The sequence below is a fragment of the Grampus griseus genome (genome assembly GCF_964374135.1).
Source record: "Grampus griseus genome assembly, chromosome: 13".
NCBI classification, from domain to species: Eukaryota; Metazoa; Chordata; class Mammalia; order Artiodactyla; family Delphinidae; genus Grampus; species Grampus griseus.
In genome coordinates, this window is record NC_139007.1 from 74,790,686 (window position 1) to 74,811,446 (window position 20,761).

The 20,761-nt window shown below is 42.8% G+C and overlaps 1 protein-coding gene across 9 annotated transcripts in view; it reads right to left on the reverse strand.

Annotated features, from left to right (window-relative positions):
• Positions 1 to 7,223: 7,223 nt before the first annotated feature.
• Positions 7,224 to 20,761, reverse strand: part of SYNE1 (spectrin repeat containing nuclear envelope protein 1) — a gene marked incomplete at its 5' end in the record, with an annotated part of 457,248 nt that continues 443,710 nt past the window's right edge. For 8 of the 9 annotated variants that reach the window (XM_082668958.1, XM_082668957.1, XM_082668956.1 and 5 more), the window contains 5 exons: positions 7,224 to 8,188; positions 16,136 to 16,194; positions 17,590 to 17,682; positions 18,712 to 18,924; positions 20,463 to 20,591. In XM_082668958.1, coding sequence (XP_082525084.1) covers positions 7,948 to 8,188; positions 16,136 to 16,194; positions 17,590 to 17,682; positions 18,712 to 18,924; positions 20,463 to 20,591 — 735 coding nt within the window. In that variant the 3' untranslated portion in view covers positions 7,224 to 7,947. The remainder of the gene's footprint in view (positions 8,189 to 16,135; positions 16,195 to 17,589; positions 17,683 to 18,711; positions 18,925 to 20,462; positions 20,592 to 20,761) is intronic. The other variant, XM_082668960.1, reaches the window with a different exon arrangement.

Consider the following 20,761-nt stretch of genomic DNA (forward strand, 5'->3'; position numbering starts at 1 on the left):
ATGGACTGGTTTCACCTGCCAGCAGAGTGACTCCTGGAGGTGGGAGGTCATTTAGGAAGTGGAGTTTTTTCCTGAACAAATGAGTTCCATTTGGAGGACGGCTCTCCCGGGAAGGCTCTTCTCTGGGGATTCGGCAAGTCCCCTGGTCCGGTGGCCCCCTCATCACAAATCGGGGTCTTTCACCACTTTGCTCTCAGGTCCTGGAACCTGCAATAAATCCAGGATGACCACTTGGAGTGGGCTCAGCCATTAGGATTCTGCCACTTTCAATAGATGACCTGTCACCATTTATTTTGGGCATATCAAAAAAAAGTTTTTAATTAAAAAGCAAATCAAGTGTCTCCTCATGAAAGAACAGAAGTACCTTTTTCTTGTCTTTTAAAAGTAATATTATTAGTGCAGCAATTTGGATCTCAAAAATAAATCACGCAAGGGTTTGGGGGAGGGATAGTTAGGGAGTTTGGTATTGACATGTACACACTGCTATATTTAAAATAGATAACCAACAAGGACCTACTGTACCAGCACAGGGAACTCTGCTCGATATTCTAATAACCTAAATGGGAAAATAATTTGAAAAAGAATAGATACATGTATAATGTATGTATAAGTGAATCAATTTGCAGTATACCTGAAACTAACACAACATTGTTAATCCACTATACTCCAATATAAAATAAAATTTTTTTAAAAACGGGGGCATATAATAGAAACCATTCTACATCGTTTTTTTTTTTTTTTTTTTTTTGCGGTACGCAGGCCTCTCACTGTTGTGGCCTCTCCCGTTGTGAAGCACAGGCTCCGGACGCGCAGGCCCAGCGGCCATGGCTCACGGGCCCAGCCGCTCCGCGGCACGTGGGATCTTCCCGGACCGGGGCACGAACCCGCGTCCCCTGCATCGGCAGGCGGACTCTCAACCACTGCGCCACCAGGGAAGCCCTCTACATCGTTTTTTTAAAGAATATATGGTAGACATCTTCCTCAATAAATATAGATTGGTCTCACTTTTTAAAAATAGTTGCATTATAGTTAACACTTTATATATGCACTATAATTTATTCAGCAAGCCTCGTGCTGACAGACATTTGGTTGCTAAAAACTAGTGATAACAGGCGGTATCCTTGTCTTGTTCCTGACTGGCACTGAGACAATTATCTATTTATTTGGAAAATGACAAAGTAGTTCCCTGCTTCACAGCAACTACATAAATAATTCCAGATAGATTATAGACCTACTCGCAGAAAGTACAAGCAAACATTTGCATAATCTTGGATTGGAAAAGGCCATCTTAATATACACTATCCAGAATCTATAAAGGAAAAAGAACCTGTCAGATTTGATGACATAAAAATTAAAACCTCTTGGACTTCCCTGGTGGCGCAGTGGTTGAGAATCTGCCTGCCAATGCAGGGGACACGGGTTCGAGCCCTGGTCTCGGAAGATCCCACATGCCGTGGAGCAACTAGGCCCGTGAGGCACAACTACTGAGCCTGCGCGTCTGGAGCCTGTGTTCCACAACAAGAGAGGCCACGATAGTGAGAGGGCCACGCACCGCGATGAAGAGTGGCCCCCGCTTGCCACAACTAGAGAAAGCCTGTGCACAGAAACGAAGACCCAACACAGCCAAAAATAAATATATAAAAAAAATTAAAACTTCTTGTGTGACTAAAGTCAAGACAAGTGATATGATGTACAGGGTTAATTTTCTAATATGCAAAGAGTTCCTTAGAAATAGCATAAAAAAGAAAAAACAGTGGAAAAATAGAGAATAAAACAGGCTTCACGCACAGGTAACACAACTGGAACAATCCTGTCATATAAACTGGTCATGGAAATGCACATTTTAAAAACAATGAGCTAATGTTGCCTCAACTGGGCAACATTTTAGAAAATGGATAACATCTATTCCAGACCTTCGGCACAAGGGAATCACCCAGAGAGCTTCAAACAGATACTGATACCCAGAGACCAATGATTTAATTGGTTTGGGGTAAGGCCTGGGGTTCTACATTTTTAAACGCCCCCTGAAAGATTTTAATGTACAGAATTTGAACATTAATAATTTGGGATGAATTCCCATAATTTGGAAGCCACTGCTCTAGATTTAGGGAGGGTCTGAGGAAAAGGGTTCTCTTCTCCATTATGGGTGGGACTGTAAATCATTAACACTTTTTAGAAAATAATCTGGCAGAATTTATTAAAGTTTAGAGTATACATACCTTTTTGATTCAGTAATTCCACCTTGAACAATGCAACTGGGGGAAATAAAAGCAGCACTACACAAAGACATGCATGCATATGCCTACAAGCATGATTAACGCAGCACTGTTTAAACAGCAAAAACCTGGAAGGAAACAACTGTTGAAAAGAAGATACTGAGATGTCCAATGCAGAGGAGATAGACACATATGTATAGATATGTCTGCGGAGTATTGTTCGGTGAAAAATGCAAGTCACAGAACAATAAGAATAGATCCAGTTTTTAAAAACACATGTGTACACTGTTTGAATAAGAAAATCAAAAGGCATAGAAAAGTAACATCAAATTGGGAGATAATTGAGAGGGACATAGGAAACGGTTCATTTTTCTTTAGAAAAGAAGAGAATCTTTTGTAATTCAAATACTTGATTTTTTTTAATAATTAGCCTTTAAAATAGACACATATAAAAAAGAGAAAGAAATGGGATTTTTCTTAAGAAGAATGAAAACTTGTAACAAAGTAACTAATATACTCTACTATACTTTATAGTGAATTAATAGTTATGTATACCATCTATTAATATTATTTATTATATAGCTTATATTTATATATAATTGCATATATCCATCATCACTAAACTCAGTTATACTATATACTGCTATAATTAAGACAGCAATGGAAAGATAGATCAAGAACACAAGATAGAGTCCAGAATAAAAATCCAGTTTTATATAGAAACCTATTATTCAATGAAGCTGACATTACAAGTCGGTGGGGAAGACTGTTTACATAGCACGCCACTGTGGCAGCTGGTCCCAAAACGAGGAAACCCAGGGCAGGCGGTGGCTCAGAAACCCAGCCCTAGAGCCCAAAGTGGCGCGTCCTTAACAAGTTTCCAGGTGACTCTGATGCTGCCGATCTGGACCACACTGCGAACCACTGGGAACCACTGGCCTGGACGGACTGCTTTGTAGCATGACGCATCATGCCTACAGTTTCTGGTCAACCTGTAAAGCCCACGGGGAGGTGTGGTGTGGAGGTGGGGCGTGAGCTGTGCAGGTGGCTGGCGGTTGGGGTGGCTGCCTGAACTGTCCTCGATGTGGGCAGCTGTCTGGCAGCTTCACCTTCTGAGTCCAGCAACTGCTTCAAGAATGTCTCCTGCGGGGTGTAGGCCTGGGCTGGGAACGCACATCTGTGAGGCCCTCACGTGACCTTCTCTGGGAGATTCTGGATTTCTTCTCGACCACTTGTGGCATCAGATGCAGTCATCTGCTGCACGGCTGACAAAGGACTTTCTTCTCCTGATACAATTGGGCTTTTCACATTTGGTTATGATCCTGCTTCTGTATTAGGTAACAGGTTAAAAAAAAAATTGCAAGTCTGATTCATGTTACTGTGACCTTCATATTTTAGAAAGATTATATCCAAGTCCCACTGGCTTCCTCGGCTCCCCGGATTAAATGTTCCTCGTTGTTCAGCCTGGGTTACAGTGTATCGCCCTGGTTTTCATTAGCCATTTTCAACTTTCCAACTTCCTTAGCCTTTCAAGATGCTCCTGACTGACCACAGAGTTCAAGTGAGTTCCTCTGGTTCCCACCTTCTGCCCAATCACCAACAGAAACCCTCCCCCATCTGAGGAGCGCTCTGCTGCCCTGCAGAGAAGGCTGCTTAGCAGAGGCTGCCAGAAGTGCCCCCAGTTCCTTCACTTACTCACCTGAATGGGGGGGTCTCCTCCCCCAGGTGAGGCCCCTCCCCAGGTGAGGCTCCTCCCCCAGGTGAGGCTCCTCCCCCAGGTGAGGCCCCTCTGTGGCAGTCCCCAGTGGATTCCTGGTGGATATCTTAAAACTCTGAGGGAGAGGTTAGTGAGAAGCCAGGAACCGAAGACTAAAAGTCACTCCTTTTAAGTTGCATCATCTCTGGGTTACTTTAGGTACAACAATGGGCCATGGTTATCACAATATATTATTAAGTCTGAAACTGAAATGACCACTCTTGGTGAAACACCTGCTCTCAACACCCGAATTAACATCTTCGTGCTGCACGTGACTAAGCCAGAAAGTGAAGACCACTCCACTTGCCCCATTTCCACACTCTTCGAAAACGCATCCCTCTATAACGTCAGCCAGGTGACAAAAGTTAAAAGGAGGGGAAATTTGCTGACAGAAAATGAAGAGACTTAGCAGGTTTAATCTCCCTTTTCTCCTCTAAATTAGCGATTGTTTCGGTTTGTTCCCTTCAAGTGTCCGCATTATCCTTCACCCCAAGTTTCAGGACGTAATTGGTGGAGGAAAATACAGAGGCTCCTATACATCAAAGGCCCAGTGATGACGTTTTAATGGGTAATTAAACGGGAAGGGATGAGATCCCAGCTGAAACTTGACGCCGGAAGAGTTTGGAGCAGTTCCTGCCCCACCATGGTGGGCGTTCAATACATTCTTGTGATCTGAGTGGATGCCGCACTTCCCGGGCATTTCTGGTCCTATTCAGCATATCCTCTGAGAATATTTTACTTCCGTATGATTCCCTATGGGTACATTTGTGGATGGTGATGGTGGACTGGTGGGCAGGGGCAGAGAACCCAGCTACTGGGACTGCTTTCAGGTCCATGCAGACCCGCTGGAGACCCTGCTTTTCTAGCCATGATCGGCTCTCATAAATCAATTCGCTCCACGTTTCTTTGCTTTATGATCTCTTAAGTGGCTTGCCAATAAAATTTTGTAGCTCTAATTTTTTAATATTTGGCCCCAGGGCATGGGCTGTAAACCTGCCTACCCCAACTTGCCTTTTGACAGTAGATCTCAGCTCTCGGCTTCCTGAACTACCCATCCTAGCCTTTTGAAGGCATCTCTTCTCATTTCTCACAAAAACAAGGGAAGCTGCCGCCCCGCCATTTTCCAGGAGGCAACATTCCTGCTCCCCGGGCATAGTTTCCACAAAAACCTTTCACTCCTCCCTGGACTCTTTAGTAAATCATTACTTTTAGTTTCCAACTCTTTTTTTTTTTTTTCTCTCCATCCTAGCTTTATGGATTTTCTCTTTCCTCAGCTTTTCTAATGTTTTTTGTTTGCTTGTGCAAATCTCATTACCAAGGTATTATTAATCCTACCCTTCGTCTCTTCGCCCTTCCTCACCCACCACTCTCTGAGGACATCACTCCCTATCTCCAGGCCACAGCAGGGCTCCGGACAGCCCTTACCCAGAAGTGAGGGCCTTTTAAACAGCCATCAGTGTCCTTTTAGCCTCTGATTATTCTTTCAAACCCTCCTCCTCGTCCACAAAGCCTTTGTTGACCACAATCTCTCTCTGTTGCCTGGGAAGCTGCAGGCACAGGCGAGGATGCTCCTAGTGGTACCGTGTCCCCTCCCTCATGAGGCACGGGAGATTGTGTGAGCTCTAGACAGAAACCCTAGTCTCTTCTGTGGCTGGCTCGGTCCTCGCTAGACTCGTGTGTTATCATCTGGGGAAAGCCAGTATCTCATGGCTTTAATGCTTACACTCACCGGGGCTTCCTACTTCTGTCCTGTTCCAATGTTCTTTTGTTTAAGTCCTCAAAAAATTTAATAGAAATGCACGTTTTGCCTTCTGTTGAGTGTTTCACAGGCGTTTTAGAAAGGCACAAATGGGACTCTAAGAGTTTTTCCTAATCAAAGCCGCGCTGTTTTCTCAGCCACACTTAACATTTAATTTTTCAGTGATGGGAAATGCATAGTCAGTTAATTGCCACGTGGAGAAGTGGCTCTGAAGTGTCCTTGTGCTGGCCTCCACCAGGACCGATGTCTCATTGTGCGGCGGCTTCCGTAACATGGCAATGTGTGTCTCTTGAAGGGCTGGATTGCTCTAGAAGCAAGACCAGGACCTCCAGGTATTTGGAGCCGGGGTGACAGGGAAGCGAGGGAAGAGCCAGGCCTGAAGAGGGCCCATCTCAGATGAGGGTGCAGGGCATCCTTCAACTCCAGTCTCCACCACTGCTCACAGCCTTTCCAGAAGCAGGAAGACGGGAAACGTTACACACAGGTTTGTCATCTTTAGAAAAGAACATCAACTCTGATCTTCCCTGAGCAGATTGACTTAGAAGGTCTGCAGTGAGTCCAGAAATCAGAAAGCTTAAACAACCTCGAGACACTTGGCTGGGAACGCACTCAGGCTATGAACATCATGGAAACTATGGAAGGCAGTTCCAGGTAATTCTGAGTACCCCAGTTTGGTTTAAATTCTCAATTTAGAGCAGGATTTGTAAACTAAATACCTCCGGGAGTTAGGCTGGTAGAGGCGATGAGAGAAGCTGATAGGATAGTCATGCAAATGTAGTAACTGTCTCCTATTCTTCAAGGAACAGCAGCCATGTCACTCCAGCAATTACTGTCACATGGGAATGTGTGTCCAGGACACATGAGTTTTCCATTCTCAAGAGAAGCCTGAAACGTGGACTTTATATAAATCCTCTCCCTCCAATTATTAAATGGTGGATTAAAATGCCACGAGCGCCAAACAATTCCATGAGGGGCCCTAGCTGGCAAGATCGGAGGGACAGAATAAAATCTGATTGTAGTTGGACTCGAATGATTGACTACAATTGTATTTCCTCTGCTAGACAACGAAAACAGAAGATTTTGGAGCAAAGAAGGGACCTGACCAGAAGAATGCTTCAGGGGTATTCACATGGCTTTTTGGTACCCTTGGGATGGAGTGGAGAAGGGGCCTCAGTCAGGAGATTATAGGAGGTTCTTCCAATTGTGCAATGAGAACAGAAAAGAAAGGAGAATACGAAAGATGCTGGGAAGCAAGAGTCTGTGAGATGTGACTGGCTGTGGAAGGAGAAGGAAGAAGGAATCATCCGGAGTCCTCTATGTCTAATATACACTACCTCTATTCATCCTTTTCCTTTAATATATGCTTATGTTTTAGCTTCATTTATTCCACCAAAAATGATCATTTAGGTTGCGTTCTGATAAGTGCCTGCTTAATAGGGAAATTTAGAATCATTTCTTTAGGGAGAAAAAAAGCACAGACAAAATATTTCATAATCTCTATAATAAATGCAAAGAAATGGATACAAACAAAATGTGGCTTTAGCAAACTGTACATACATAAATATCATTTTTTTACTATAACATTCGACTTTTTTTTCCACATAAAGCCTCCCATGATTTTATTACATCCAATTTTTCTTTATACCTTTAAAAAAAGTGCCTTTTAGATTTACAGCATGTGCTTCTAAAGCAAGGTTAGAACATCATGCCCCAAAGAAAAACAAGGTAAAAAAGCTGTCACATAAGCTCTTAAAAACCGTATGTTACAAGGTTCTCAAAGCTCTTCAGCACTGGTTGACGGGTAGATTGTTGGATGCCGACATGGTGCTCAGGTAGCATCGTTTATGGAGGGGACGGAGCGCACTGTGGGGAAGCTGCCCACATGGTCTCTCGAAGTCCCTGGGTGTGCACAGGATGCACCAAAGGCCCAGAGGTCACTTGTCCAGGCGACAGTGGAGGTCCTGAATCTCTTTAGTGCTGAGGCTCAGTTTCACACAGAATATCTTCCAAACCTTCTGCATCTATTTGCTCGCTTCCTGTCACTGTTTATCATCACCTCCGAAGCCGTGATGTGCACGCAGGGGATACGGAGGGGCGCTACAGCTGCCGCACCGAGGGCATCCGCCGAGATTCAGGTCCTCTCTTTGCTAGTCTGGGATCGCCCTTGGCCGAATCTCCTCATGCTACCAGCACTGCTGCAGATGGCATTGCCTGGCTCAGAGCGGAGGAGGGCCATTTGTGTATCTGAGCATGGGGTGGAATGATCGGGCAAAATTGTTGGAGAGGGCGCAACTGTAGTCCTCCTGTGACATTGGTACTAGGCAGGCGAGCCCAATGAGGAACAGCAGGAGAAGCTGAAGAGGAAGAGCCGCTCGGAGGACTCTGAACAGGAAGGCTCGGCCGGACCGGGCTGGCCGAGGCTCAGAAAGGGAGGAATCGGAGCCACCTTTTATGGACCTGAGAGAAGAATCGACATCAATGACTCAAATATCTCAAATGCTGGATGGACGCTGCTTTATGCTTCCTCACCTTCCTGGAAGCTAAAGGGTCAGGCTGAACACAGCCCAACCTGGCAACTAGTTGCCAGTAAACCCAGGTCATCTCCCCACCACCAAAGGAAGCGCTGTCTGGAAAATGCACTGATGAAAAATCGACATTTAGTCAACTAAAGGTAACTAATTGGGTTCAAATTCCACCCCGTAATTTGGTAAAACATTTTCCATCAACAAAGAAAACTGCTCCACACACACTCTACCAGCATAAATGAAGTACATCCGGGATCATTAAAATGTGGGTGTTTGATGCAGTACGTTTTTGGTTTAAGAATATCAGGCAAAATTAGTTGCTGTCGGGACGATACAAGGCATCCCTCCCATCTAGCCGTCCTGGATGTGCCAAGGTCCATGCAGCAAGACAAGAACAGCTGCGGTCATTTTGCACAGACCCACAGAGTTGAATTATTCTTAGCGTTTACCCTGGTTTCATCTTGCACTGAATCAGCAACTGGCCCTGACATTAGTGGGTTCCAAAGCTGTAAGAACAAGGATGACAGTGGAGCCAGTCTACAGATCCCTGGTGCTGAATGACACCCATTCCAGGCTGACTCTTCTATCCCTAGCTCTGTGAATTTGGGAAGTTCCAAGTTCTATCTACTTTAATTTCCGCATCTACGTTGAAACAGTGCCTTAGAGATGAACCATGAATTTCAGAATTCGTAAGGAAGACTGCCTGGGAAATGTTGAAAATGGAAGTAGGTTCTCAGTAGGGGGCACTGTTTTCTCTTTGTGGGCATCCATGAGTGTTTTGCTACTAGTGGAAAAGATGAGGAAAGCAATGTTATCTACAGGAGGAATTCTGTACATATACACACACACGCACAACACTGCAGAAGCAAAAAGAATACACGTACCAGTGGACCCACTGCCCCACACCTAGTAGGAATTCTCTAATGGTTTAATGATAAGAACACTGAACGTGAGGCCACTGGAGAAATAAGAAGGTGTGAAAACTGTACTGGTTACTCTGTACGTTTCTCTCACAAGAAAACACTATGTCTCCAGCTACGTTATTAGCCATTCATTTCTGAAGACAGATTACACTGGTATCAGCGAGGGATAAGGAGTGACACCAAAGAAAATAAATGTTAAAATAAAAAACAGACATAATCCCCTTAAAAGGCAACAGAGGGACGACTCAAAACTCTTTCATTAAACTACCAAGAAATATGTGAGACGAACAGACTAGACTGGCCCCGAGAAGCCCTGAGCAGCAGCGTACCATACTATTTCTACTACAGCTCGAAGTGTGATGAAAAAACAAATCCCTGGCCTGAACTGGGACTGTGTTTTTCTGGTCTACAAACCTTGAACAGCTCACTTCACCTCTATGCTACAAGCTCTTCTTCAAATCCTTCAAATTAGACTAAACGGTCTTCCAACTTGCAAGTTCTGTTTATACATTTTACATCTTCTACTGATTGGTCAGTGTGAAGAGTCTGCCAACTGGGAGGCCACAAGAGTTCAATCACCATCTAGTGGTCAAACTGATTAACTGCCCTATGCTAAGACCAATGAGTTGTTCCCAAAGGGCTGAACAGGACAAACTGTATATTTTGTGACGATATATTAAAGTATAAAAGAAGTTATGTCACACACCTGTTAAATAGAAACTTCTCTAGTTCACCTAATTGTAAAATATTTGTGTTGAGATAAGGCCTGAGAGAGTATCTAATCCATCTTTACTTCTGTAGGTAAAGAGCTAAGGAGAGTTCACATTTGATCCTCTAACTGCTGGGCCACAAAAGCATTTGTCTTGGGTTCTCTCACTTAATTTCCACAACAGTCCTCAGTGTGCCTGTCACCTTCATCTTAGAGCCGATGTAAATGAGGTACAGAAAAGTAAGGGAACCAGCTCCAGGTTATACAGCTAGCAAGGGGCAAATGAAGATTTCAGCTCTGGTATTTTAACTCCCAGAACTTGAGCTTTATAATAGAGTAAACTGGCCCCAAATCCACCACTAAAGGAAGAGCTCTAGCAGGAACTCAGGGCTCCAGAGTCCCCGCCTACTGTGCTCTCCGTTATGTTTTGTTGTTTGGTGACATAGATGAAGGGCATTCAGGTCATATTTATGTCACACGTATCTCACATATAGAAGCAAAGAAGACAATACTTGTATCCTAAAATACTGGAAGGTGAGTGGTTTCCTCATGTCTAAAATAAAGGCCTCTAACCATAAGGCTTTGCAGTATGACACAGATCATCAAGTCAGAATATGGATACGAGGGCATTTTGTTTTGAGGCAGTTGTACAATCGTGGGAAAGTAATTTAGTCTCTCTGGCCTTCAGTTTTCTCCTTTGAAAAGATGAAGATGCATTAACAGCATAAAATCGTTTTGGTTCTAACAATTTATGAATTCAGCAGTTTAAGTGTCTGGAGAAGGAAGGGATAGTTACCCATGAGCTCTGGATTGAATCTTCCTTCAATACGTCTTTTGCTTGACCTGAATATATGCCCTGGAAAACAATCCTCTCCACCTGTCACCTGTCTGAGTCATAACAGAAGCACAAAAGAGAGCTCCACGTTTCTTTATTATTTGGTGTTTAAATAAAACAAGGGAGATTTCTAACGGACTCTTTTTCTTTAGGAGACACTTAAGGACATTAGTGATGGGCAGATTTATGCATATAATTGAAAGTAACAATCTGACTGACAGAGCTGAATAGCCCCTCTTTGTCAATTATTAGCTTCTTTGAACAATAAAGCCAAAGATCAAGGGCTACACACCGACTAGTCCACTCCTGAGAAAAGCTAGAAAGGTCACCGTCCTTGGAATACGGGCTCAGATGCTGCAGAGTCCGTCGAAGGACATGGCGCATTTAACGGCATCAGAGCATTCCGTATTAAAATTTAATTAGCGTGTGCTTTCTAATGTTGAAGAATGCCAACCTGGGGAGAAATAATGGGCTGAGATAGAGACAAAGAGAACACACAGTTCTTAGTGAGCTTCCATGCAGTTGACCGCTCTTGGAAATGTCCAACTGTTCTACTGAAAAAAAAATGCCACCTGCTTGGGGCAATTACCAAGGTTTCAATAAGCCCAAAGTTGCTTCCTCTTAGGGTAAACCTGTTCTAGAGTTTCTAGTACTAACAGGTTAATGATACCAAGTAAAAGGGTACTTTTAATATTTAATCTACGACCTAAAATCATGTAAGTTTCAAGTCTTGGGAAATTTGACAAGGGGAAGAACAAAGACATCTCACTGAGCCGTCACTCATCACTCTCCAATGGCCTTATTCCACAAATAGATGCAGCAGAGATGGTGTCGACAGAGAAAACTAAATGTGTGAACTTAGTTAAGGAACTTAATCAACGGAGATATTTCAGATAATCCTGTCCAGCAAAAACATGCTCATTCTCTACAAGTGAATATTTATTTTATTATCTTTCTCACTCCCCTCACTCATTCAAATTTGGGGGTAAATAATTGCCCAGGTGCTGTTTCATCTCTTTCCTAAAATACGTACAGTTGTGGGAGAAGGAGGCTATAGGGGAGGGGGCCGCACATACGAACACACCACAGGAAAGAAAGTCTGGCCAAGGGCTGTGAGAAGCCTGAAGAGTGTGCACGTGGAGTGTGACTCATCTCAAAAATTTTACATCATCAAGGAAATGAAATGAGTTAATTCTGTGCACACACCATTTATACAAATGAAAAGACACTTGCAATTCATTTTGCTACTTGTTAGCAAACACTGGCAGTAGAAGAACAGAAATTCTTTGTCAGGAAGCATCAGGTTGTCTATGATCGTGTTGCCTGTTCCTGTGTGAATGGTCTTTATTCCCTGGAAATGTGGTTCAGAAGACAAATTCCCAGGATCCACTTAGGATTTGCCTCTCTTTATTCCAAGATGAACATTCTGGCTGGTCCTAAGCTATCTCAGGCAACCCATGGTAGCCCAAGCCCTGGAACTGTTGTTTAAAGTACCCCACCCATTAGGAGCCCTTTGGTCGGGAGGAGTGGTTAACAAGCTAGGATCCAGAGTCAGAGAGACCTGGGTTCCAATTCTACATCTTCACACAGATGTAGAGAACAAACGTATGGACACCAAGGGGGGAAAGCGGCGGCGGGTGGTGGTGGTGGTGAGACGAACTGGGAGATTGGGATTGACATGTATACACTGATGTGTATAAAATGGATGACTAATAAGAACCTGCTGTATAAAAAAATAAATAAAATTGAATTAAAAAAAAATTCTACATCTTCATGCCACTAATCCCTGGTGTCCTTGTCTGTAAAATTGGGAATGAACACGTTGGGAGGGTTAAATGAGGTAACAGATACACAATGCTTAGCATGCTGCTTAGAACACGCTAAGTGCTAAATAAATGTCAGCAACTTATCATTCTTATTTATCTGTATTATTAAAGCAAGGGTGTGATGACTCATAACCTTAGGGATTTTGCTGGATTCAGCCTTTCCTTCCAAGGAAATATTCCTGATTTATAGCAGTGTTTTCAAAGAGGTGATGCATTTTCTAAGGTGTCTGACTTGGTCCCGGGAAAAACTGGGAATGCAGACCTCAAAATATAAAAGAAACATAGTGGAGCCTTACCCTATACCTGTCCTCAGCCCGGGTGTCCAGCCTGCCCCAGGGGCAAGGCTGTTTTAGGATGAGGTGCTTTGAGAACTTTGAATAAATAAATCCCCAGGGTGGAGTTTGACAGAAAAGACTTAGAAAAAAAATTCCACAAGAAACTGAATGGTGTTTAGAGTTAGGCCCTGGTGTACATGCAAAAACCCCACTGTGCCTGCTTAGATGTACTTGGCTCCCTTGAACACATTTTTAAATGAGGTCTTTTTTCCCTCCCTTTCAGTGTTTCAGCCAGTCATTTGCCACTTCTTATTCTGTCTCAGTTCTTTGTGCAGAAGGCACCAAAGACTAAAGATACCCAGAGAGGTTTTGCATTTTACGATTCTCAGCTTTGGAATGAAGTTATCAATTCCCTCTCTTCAGACTACAGAGCAGTTATTCCTTTGCTTTGCTGGAAATTGGAGTAAAATCTTCCCATTTGTGAACTTCAACTAATCTATAGTAGAATTTTGAAGAGTTATTGGCTATCAGGTTAGCCAATTTTAAGTCAAAAGTAGAGAAAAAGTATCAGCTGGGCCATCATAAACATTGCTTCAAAAAGCATGCACCTTAAATAAGTTTAATCTCAAAAACTGTGGATAGGGGCTTCCCTGGTGGCGCAGTGGTTGAGAGTCCGCCTGCCGATTCATGGGACACAGGTTCGTGCCCCGGTCCGGGAAGATCCCACATGTCGCGGAGCGGCTGGGCCCGTGAGCCATGGCTGCTGAGCCTGCGCGTCCGGAGCCTGTGCTCCGCAGCGGGAGGGGCCACAACAGTAAGAGGCCCGTGTACCGCAAAAAAAAAAAAAATTGTGTATAGTTATTATGAACATATACTTTCAGATGTTTTTCAAATGTTTAGAATTTTAAGGAGTCTTGGGAAGCTCCTTGTAATTGATTTAGGGGATCTCTAGATTATGACATATTGCAAGTTTTTTATGACAGGAACCATATTGTATTAGTTTTGTGGGCCCAGGGTCTACACATAGTAGGTGTTCTGTAAACACTGGCATCAATCCATATGTAGACTTAGAATATTATGTAAGAGAACACAGAACGGCAGCTGTAGAATCAATATGAAATATACAACAGGCAAGTAACTGATATTATTAATATTTGACTTTAAACCACTAAAAAAATATAAGAACCCTCCCTTCAAACTAATATCCAGTTTCTTTCAACTCAGCCTCTTTCCTCTCAGGAAGAATATATGCCTAAAATGTTCCCATTGCAGATCGCTGGGGTCAACATTCTCAACCGTTTGTGCTTTTGCAATAACCTTTCAAGTTTGCTGGACCAGTGCAAGATCAAACGCAAGGTCATCTCAAGTCTCAATGTAAAGGAACACCGTGACAGCCTGGATTGTGAGTGAAGTTAATTCTTTCCCAGCAGACTCTCCGTGTCATTGCCCACGTGGGCGCACCCCAAACAGAGGTGCCAAGGAGTTAAGAAGTCCAAGAATGTTCAACCACAACCCGTCTGCCAAGCTGTTTGCCGAAGTTGGCCATTCAGGTGAAGATCGTTTGTATTCCAGGTCCTGTAAGCAGCAAAGTGAACATCATGCTGTGTGCTCAGAAAGATGTTAATAACCAGTGCTGGACAGAGCGGAGCTGAAAGGCGCCTTGCGGATGTCACAGTGAGAACGTGGCTGTCCGAGCTGCAAAGCCCCATTAAGAGACAATATTGAAGCAGTTGGTGCCCTGAGAAACGAGGCCTTTGACATTTCAGAAGGCCGTGTGACTGTCTGAAAGAATCGGGGAAATCCGGGAACCGAGCTTTGGTTGCTATTGACATCGCATAACAACATAAGAGCTTTCTCCCTTCTCATCACCATCATTTATGTCAACCACAGAATGGCTCTCTGGTGTCCTTAAAGGAACGCTATGGGGACATGCCCCATCTCTGTTCACGGCACATCAGCAATTTGTGGTGAGCAGACGCACTACATAAAGCAGTGATCTGCCTATAGTACACGATGTCTTTTCTTGTCGGGGGCTAAGAAAAAAATCAGGGCACCTGGAGAAGCCCATCATTATCTTCAAAAATCCCTGTGACCTTTTCTCCATTCATGTTTCATTATTGATATTTTGTTATGGACAAAAAAAAAGCCCCACAAAATTGTCCTCAAACCAAACCAAAGGGAAAGAAAAAAAAAAAAAAAGCAAAACATCGTAGAGGGAAGCTTAAAACCAGAAATCACATCAAAATCCGTTCTGCATTACTGCAGCTGAGTGGAAACCAGATGCAAAGGCCAGCCCCTTCCTCACACAGCTGGAAAGCTAAAACTATGACTCAGGGCTTGTTTACACTTCTCATGCCCCACCCTCCTTCCAGGAATTGGGATTCCGGCTCAGTGGTGGTAAGTTTCCAGAGGGGCAAACTATTTTAACAGTGAACTGCTCATGATTGGAGTGAGGTAGCTGCTTCCAAGGACAGTATTTCCATTTTTAGAAAGTTGTCTGGGAAACATGAACTGATTAGTGGAAGGGCCAGGGAGCACAGACATCACACCGACAACGAAGAAGGCAAAGCACTGCTAACTGCAGAGACAGGGATTGTTGGAAGCCAGGCAGAAAGCAGAGTGGCAGCTGTGAGGCTCTCTGGAGGTCCCCGGGGGGGCGGGGGCACTGACTGCTCTTGTTTCCAGAGTGAAAAGAGCTCGCCAAGTGTCAGGAAGGTGAGTGACTGAGTGTGCTGGCCGGAGAGTAATTTTAGGATAAGCAGAAGAGAGAAGGGGCTTAGAAATTTTAAGTAATACCAAATTAGGACTTGCCATTTTGAGAATCCAAAACCCACAATCTGGATAAAACACAAAAATAAAATAAAAAGCTGGGGGTGTTAGTATATTTTATTCAGATGTGTGGGTTCTGGGAATGGTAAAATAATTCACTGATCTATTACCTGACTTATTGTAAAATCTAGAAATAAAGAGGATGATAAAATTCTGCCATGAATCAAATTGCGCTGTGACATCAGTGATACCGAATCTTCACGAGCACACAGAATAAAAAACCATTGGATGAAGAGTCCCAGATGGCCTAGGTACAGTTAAACAAAATTTTGACGGGGTCCAAATATTTTACGCTCTGAGATTTTCTTGTACTTTCCACTTAGAAAAGTCTCTTCCAATTTATTAGGCAAGGGCGTGGACCTAAATGAGTAGTTTCTCAACTACCCTGAGGCAGACCAGATACAGGCCTACCTACATTCTGGACAATTTTCATCATCCTCTTGGAGTTCTAGAACAGTGTGGAAACCAGGAGAATAAGGTACCTGCTATGTGGACTGTTGACAGAGGGTCCAGGCTGTGAGAGACTACATTTGCCTCGTGGCTGTTTGCAATGAACAGGGGTAAAGAAAGAAGAATGTTCAGTCCAGGCAAATAAAGACAAGCTACTGATGAAAATTAAACTAAAAGTTCAGCAAAGGAAATACAAATCAAACGAAATGATCAGTACCCATGAATCAAGGAAACTGGCTTTTCTTTTGTTGAAGAAGTGAAATCAATTTACATCTATATTATACATCATTGAAGAAACACGGCGGTTTGCGCATTCACACCACAATGGGTATATTTCCCTCACTTTTCATGGTAGAAACACAAATGACTTCACACTAGCCAAAGATCTCTGTATATTTACTTATAATAAATATAAAATTCAATATGCCGTGCCATGTATTTCAAATACACCTTACATATTTTTCATCTTCTAGAACAATATTAAAATTCTTGGTAGATTAAAAATAACGGCAGTGTGAGATTATTCTGTGTAGAGTGATGAAGACCCAACAAGTTAAGCACTCAAGTTAAATGAAGCCTAAAATTGGACTCGAAAAGCCAGTATTCCTTCACATTCTTAAACTAGGATCTATAGGAAACTAGTGAATGTAGTAAAAAACAATCCTAAAAAGATAATAACATTTATCAGCATAGAACTTAAGTGTTTATAACAAGAAAAGTACAAATGAAACCAATACTTCTAAAAACTAAGGAAAATGGAATGATAATAAAAATGAATATAATCATAAAGCCAGACCAAAAAAAGGAACAAAACGGAAAACAAGCTTCTAATTACACAGAGAAATCAAGGTAGAGAGGGTAGCAGGGGTCAAATTGGTCTTTTTCTCCTCATCGTGTGCCAGTGAGACAGCCCCCCGACAGGCCTGGCGGGTGAGTCACCTTGAGTTGTTGCCATTCTGGGGGCAATGCGATCGCCCCAAACCTTCAAGGCCACCTTCGGGAGTGTCTTTGCTTGAGGGTCAACAGAACCTCCATTTGTCTTATAAACTCAATGGTCTCATGAGATGCTTGCAGTTTTGTCCACCTCTGGCTGAGGCACCCTTTTAAGTGGAGCCTAATTTTTTTGGGTGGACTGTGGCGGAGGGGGTTTGAAGGGAGGGGCCACCAAAGGGACAAGGGAGCACTGCTCTAGAGATGGCCCTGCGAGCACGAAAACTAATCTGCCTCCCTGCATACCAACCAAACGCTGAACCTGATTCTTTTGAAAAACAGAACTGCTCTTTCCATTCCTGAGTACATGTGGGGAGGGTTTGAGGCAGGGCTGAGGAAACAGAGCTTCTCTGCATCACTGTGTGACAACCCCACGTTGTAGGGGGACTCCTGCTTTGCAAGGGGAGAGCCCGTGGACCCTGCGTGAGGTACCAAGACTCTCACGCCCCAGTGGTCCCTCCCGTGGGCCAACTGAAAATGACCAGTGGAAAGTTACCGTTTTCTGCCTGTTTGGGCTACTTCTTCCTGATGTAGGACTCACAGATCCTGAGGTGTCCAGTTCATCAGCAGAAGACCAGGAAGACAAATCCTACGTGGGAAATAGATTCTCTTAATGATTCCATGTCCCAGAGCCACGATGGCTTTGTGATCTGCAAGTACTTCCCACCCCATCCCTATCTATCCCTCAACCCATTCCCTGGGAAAAACAGAATCAGATGACCGCAGGAAGAACAGAACCTAATACTTCTGGTGCGTTGGGCTTTCCAGGTTGTGAGTCTGGCCCTTTTGGAAGATACAGGCGGAGCTTTGTTATTACTGGGCCGCTTGGAGTTTTATTATTTCTTAATGACATGGACGGGAGAATGGGTTGAAGTGAAGGGGGTAAAGGAATCTGCCTTACAGCTGCAGGGCGCTCAGGCGGGAGAGAAACCAAATCGTTTGCGTTAGAAACAAAAGATTGTCAGTCACCCGGGAGCCTGCCTTTTAGCATCAGAGAAACCGTATTGCTGCTGGTACCGCTGTTATTGTGAGTAGGTGGTTCTTTTGCCTGCAACATGTTTGTGTGTTCATAACAGATTTCACAATTGAACGTTTGCAATCTTACCTGCAAATGCATTTCTTAAAACCAACAATATTACCATGCAGTAAATTTAAAAATAAATAACAGATAAACAAATAAATAGATAAACAAATAAAAGTGAACACTGAACATTTTGTATGATTTAACCGCCAGCTAAGGAGACTTCATACCTTCTAAGGTTTGAATATGAAACTCATATGCAACAATTGGTTGTGACCTACTCTCGCAGTGTTACTGAAAGCACATGAATTCTTAAATAAACTGGGTAAGATAAAATGCCACAGTAGTGGTGGTAATAGTGTTAGCAGTAACAATTACAGGAGGTTTTTTTGGATGTAACAGAATCAAAAGTAGTGTCCTATTATAAAAGTTTTTGAGTTACTTTTTAATTTTAAGCCAGACTTATAAGAGCAGTGATTGAGAGGGGACACTCTAGTCTCACAAGTACTACATTCAGAGTCTCTAAAATGGATAAAGATGATGCTTGTTTGGTCTCCTGTAGGACATGCTACACAATGACGTCTGTTGAGAGCTTACCTGCTGACTGCTTGACATGTCTAATAACTTCTCCAGCTCCTTGATATGATGACTGACCTCCTTCAGGAGAAGTTTGAGCCGATTTCCAATCACATGCACTTTTTCTTTGGCTTCTAAACAGTCTGTGCCTTCAGCGTTCACCAATAGTTGGCGAGACATGTCTTGCAGTGAGGCCACTTTGAGCTGGGATTCCAACAGCTCATGCCTTATTTGCTATGAATATCATAAGAAATATTTTTCTAAGAATTTTCAATAATTCGAGAAAGTTCCAAAGGTGCACAATGACATCACTTTAACTTAGTGGACAATTAGACCTGAGCATCAGAATGCTGTGCTCACACAAGGACGGATGCAGCAGCCCATGACATTTGGGAATCAGGGACCTCTGTTCTAATCCTGCCTCTGCCCAAATGTATCCTATAAGACCCCTGAATCTTTCTGATCTCAGTTTTCTCATTTGGTAAAATGATGACATTAATTCCTGCCGGGTCCACAGTAAGTATCACTGGAAGGTTCAAACTGGTGAATGTATGTTGAAGTATTTAAAATATAAAGTGTTATGCAAATGAGACATAAACTATTCTTTTAAAAAGAGAAGTAAAACATTAACATATAAATATAGAAAAACTCAAGCATGTGGAGGTATACTCAGATATCTCTTCAAGAGTTTTAAAAAGATATATGAGTGATTCATCACTCACAACTTAAGGTCTGAGGTCAAAAGTCTAGTAAAAATTCAGCGGCATAGCTGTTTCCTCCTAGTTTCTAAGACCTTTATGATACTGAACTAAAAGCTGACAATTCTGTTAGGTCTGTGCGAGTGCTAAATGTTAAGAAACAGCATTTTAAAAATACAGAAAGTGACAAAATGCAAATCATTTTCTCCTAATGGAACTCAAATATGCTTCTTTATCTTCTATAAAATCACTTAAGCACACTGTACATTATATTGTCCAAAGTTCTTTTTATAAGAATCTATACAGAAATCCTGTAAATTTCCTTTTGAATTTAATACTAGAAAAAGTTTCTTGCTCCTTGAGAATTGGTTTGTTTCCTTTTTGTCAGGTAATAAAAATCATTTAACTTTTCACGTTTCCCTTGTTGTCTTAGCTTTCAGAAAACTTGGTGCTCAGGTTAGCGTTGAATTCGTATACTTAATTCTTCTTAAGAAGTCTTAACGGTCTCTATTCTAATTCCTTTAATTATCAGCCACCCAATATATTCTTGGGATGTAGATTCAACACATACAGTTTAAATTAAAAACAAATGTAGGGCTTCCCTGGTGGCGCAGTGGTTGAGAGTCCGCCTGCTAATGCAGGGGATACGGGTTCGTGCCCCGGTCTGGGAATATCCCACATGCCGCGGAGCGGCTGGGCCCGTGAGCCATGGCCGCTGAGCCTGCGCGTCCGGAGCCTGTGCTCCGCAACGGGAGAGGCCACAACAGTGAGAGGCCCGCGTACCGCAGAAAAACAAAGAAACAAACAAACAAAAAAAACAAATGTAATCTGCCAAAGAGCTGCCTTGATAAAAACAAGCTAATTAAGATGAAGACCGTCTGAGATTTTTAGATGAGCAATGGCTTTAGAACCAGATTCTAAACCTAATAGATATCATCTTCTATGTACATGTTTGCTTCACAGAGATGGGAAATCATGAGGGGTAAAGAAAGACTAAGAGATTATAATGTAAAAAGTAAATAAGTAGTACCAACTATAACATAACCAGATGCTGTCCAAGTCCACACGCCTTACCGTAAGCTGTTTGAGATGGTCCTGAAGTATCTCTGCATCAAGGTTAGAATCAACCGGCACGATTTCATTTTTCCTTCTGTCAATGTTCTCAAGCATAAGAAGCAAACCATGACTCATTTCATGGAAATCCTAAAAAAACATGGAGCGTAAAATCATTTTGAATGAGATATTTTTCTTTCCCTCATAGCTTAAATATCCATGCTTTACAATTCCTACCGTTGGTTTTAAGATCTTATACACAACTCCTTTCTAAGGAAGGCACTAGAGCTGTCGTAATTATCTGAGTTCATGCTCTTACC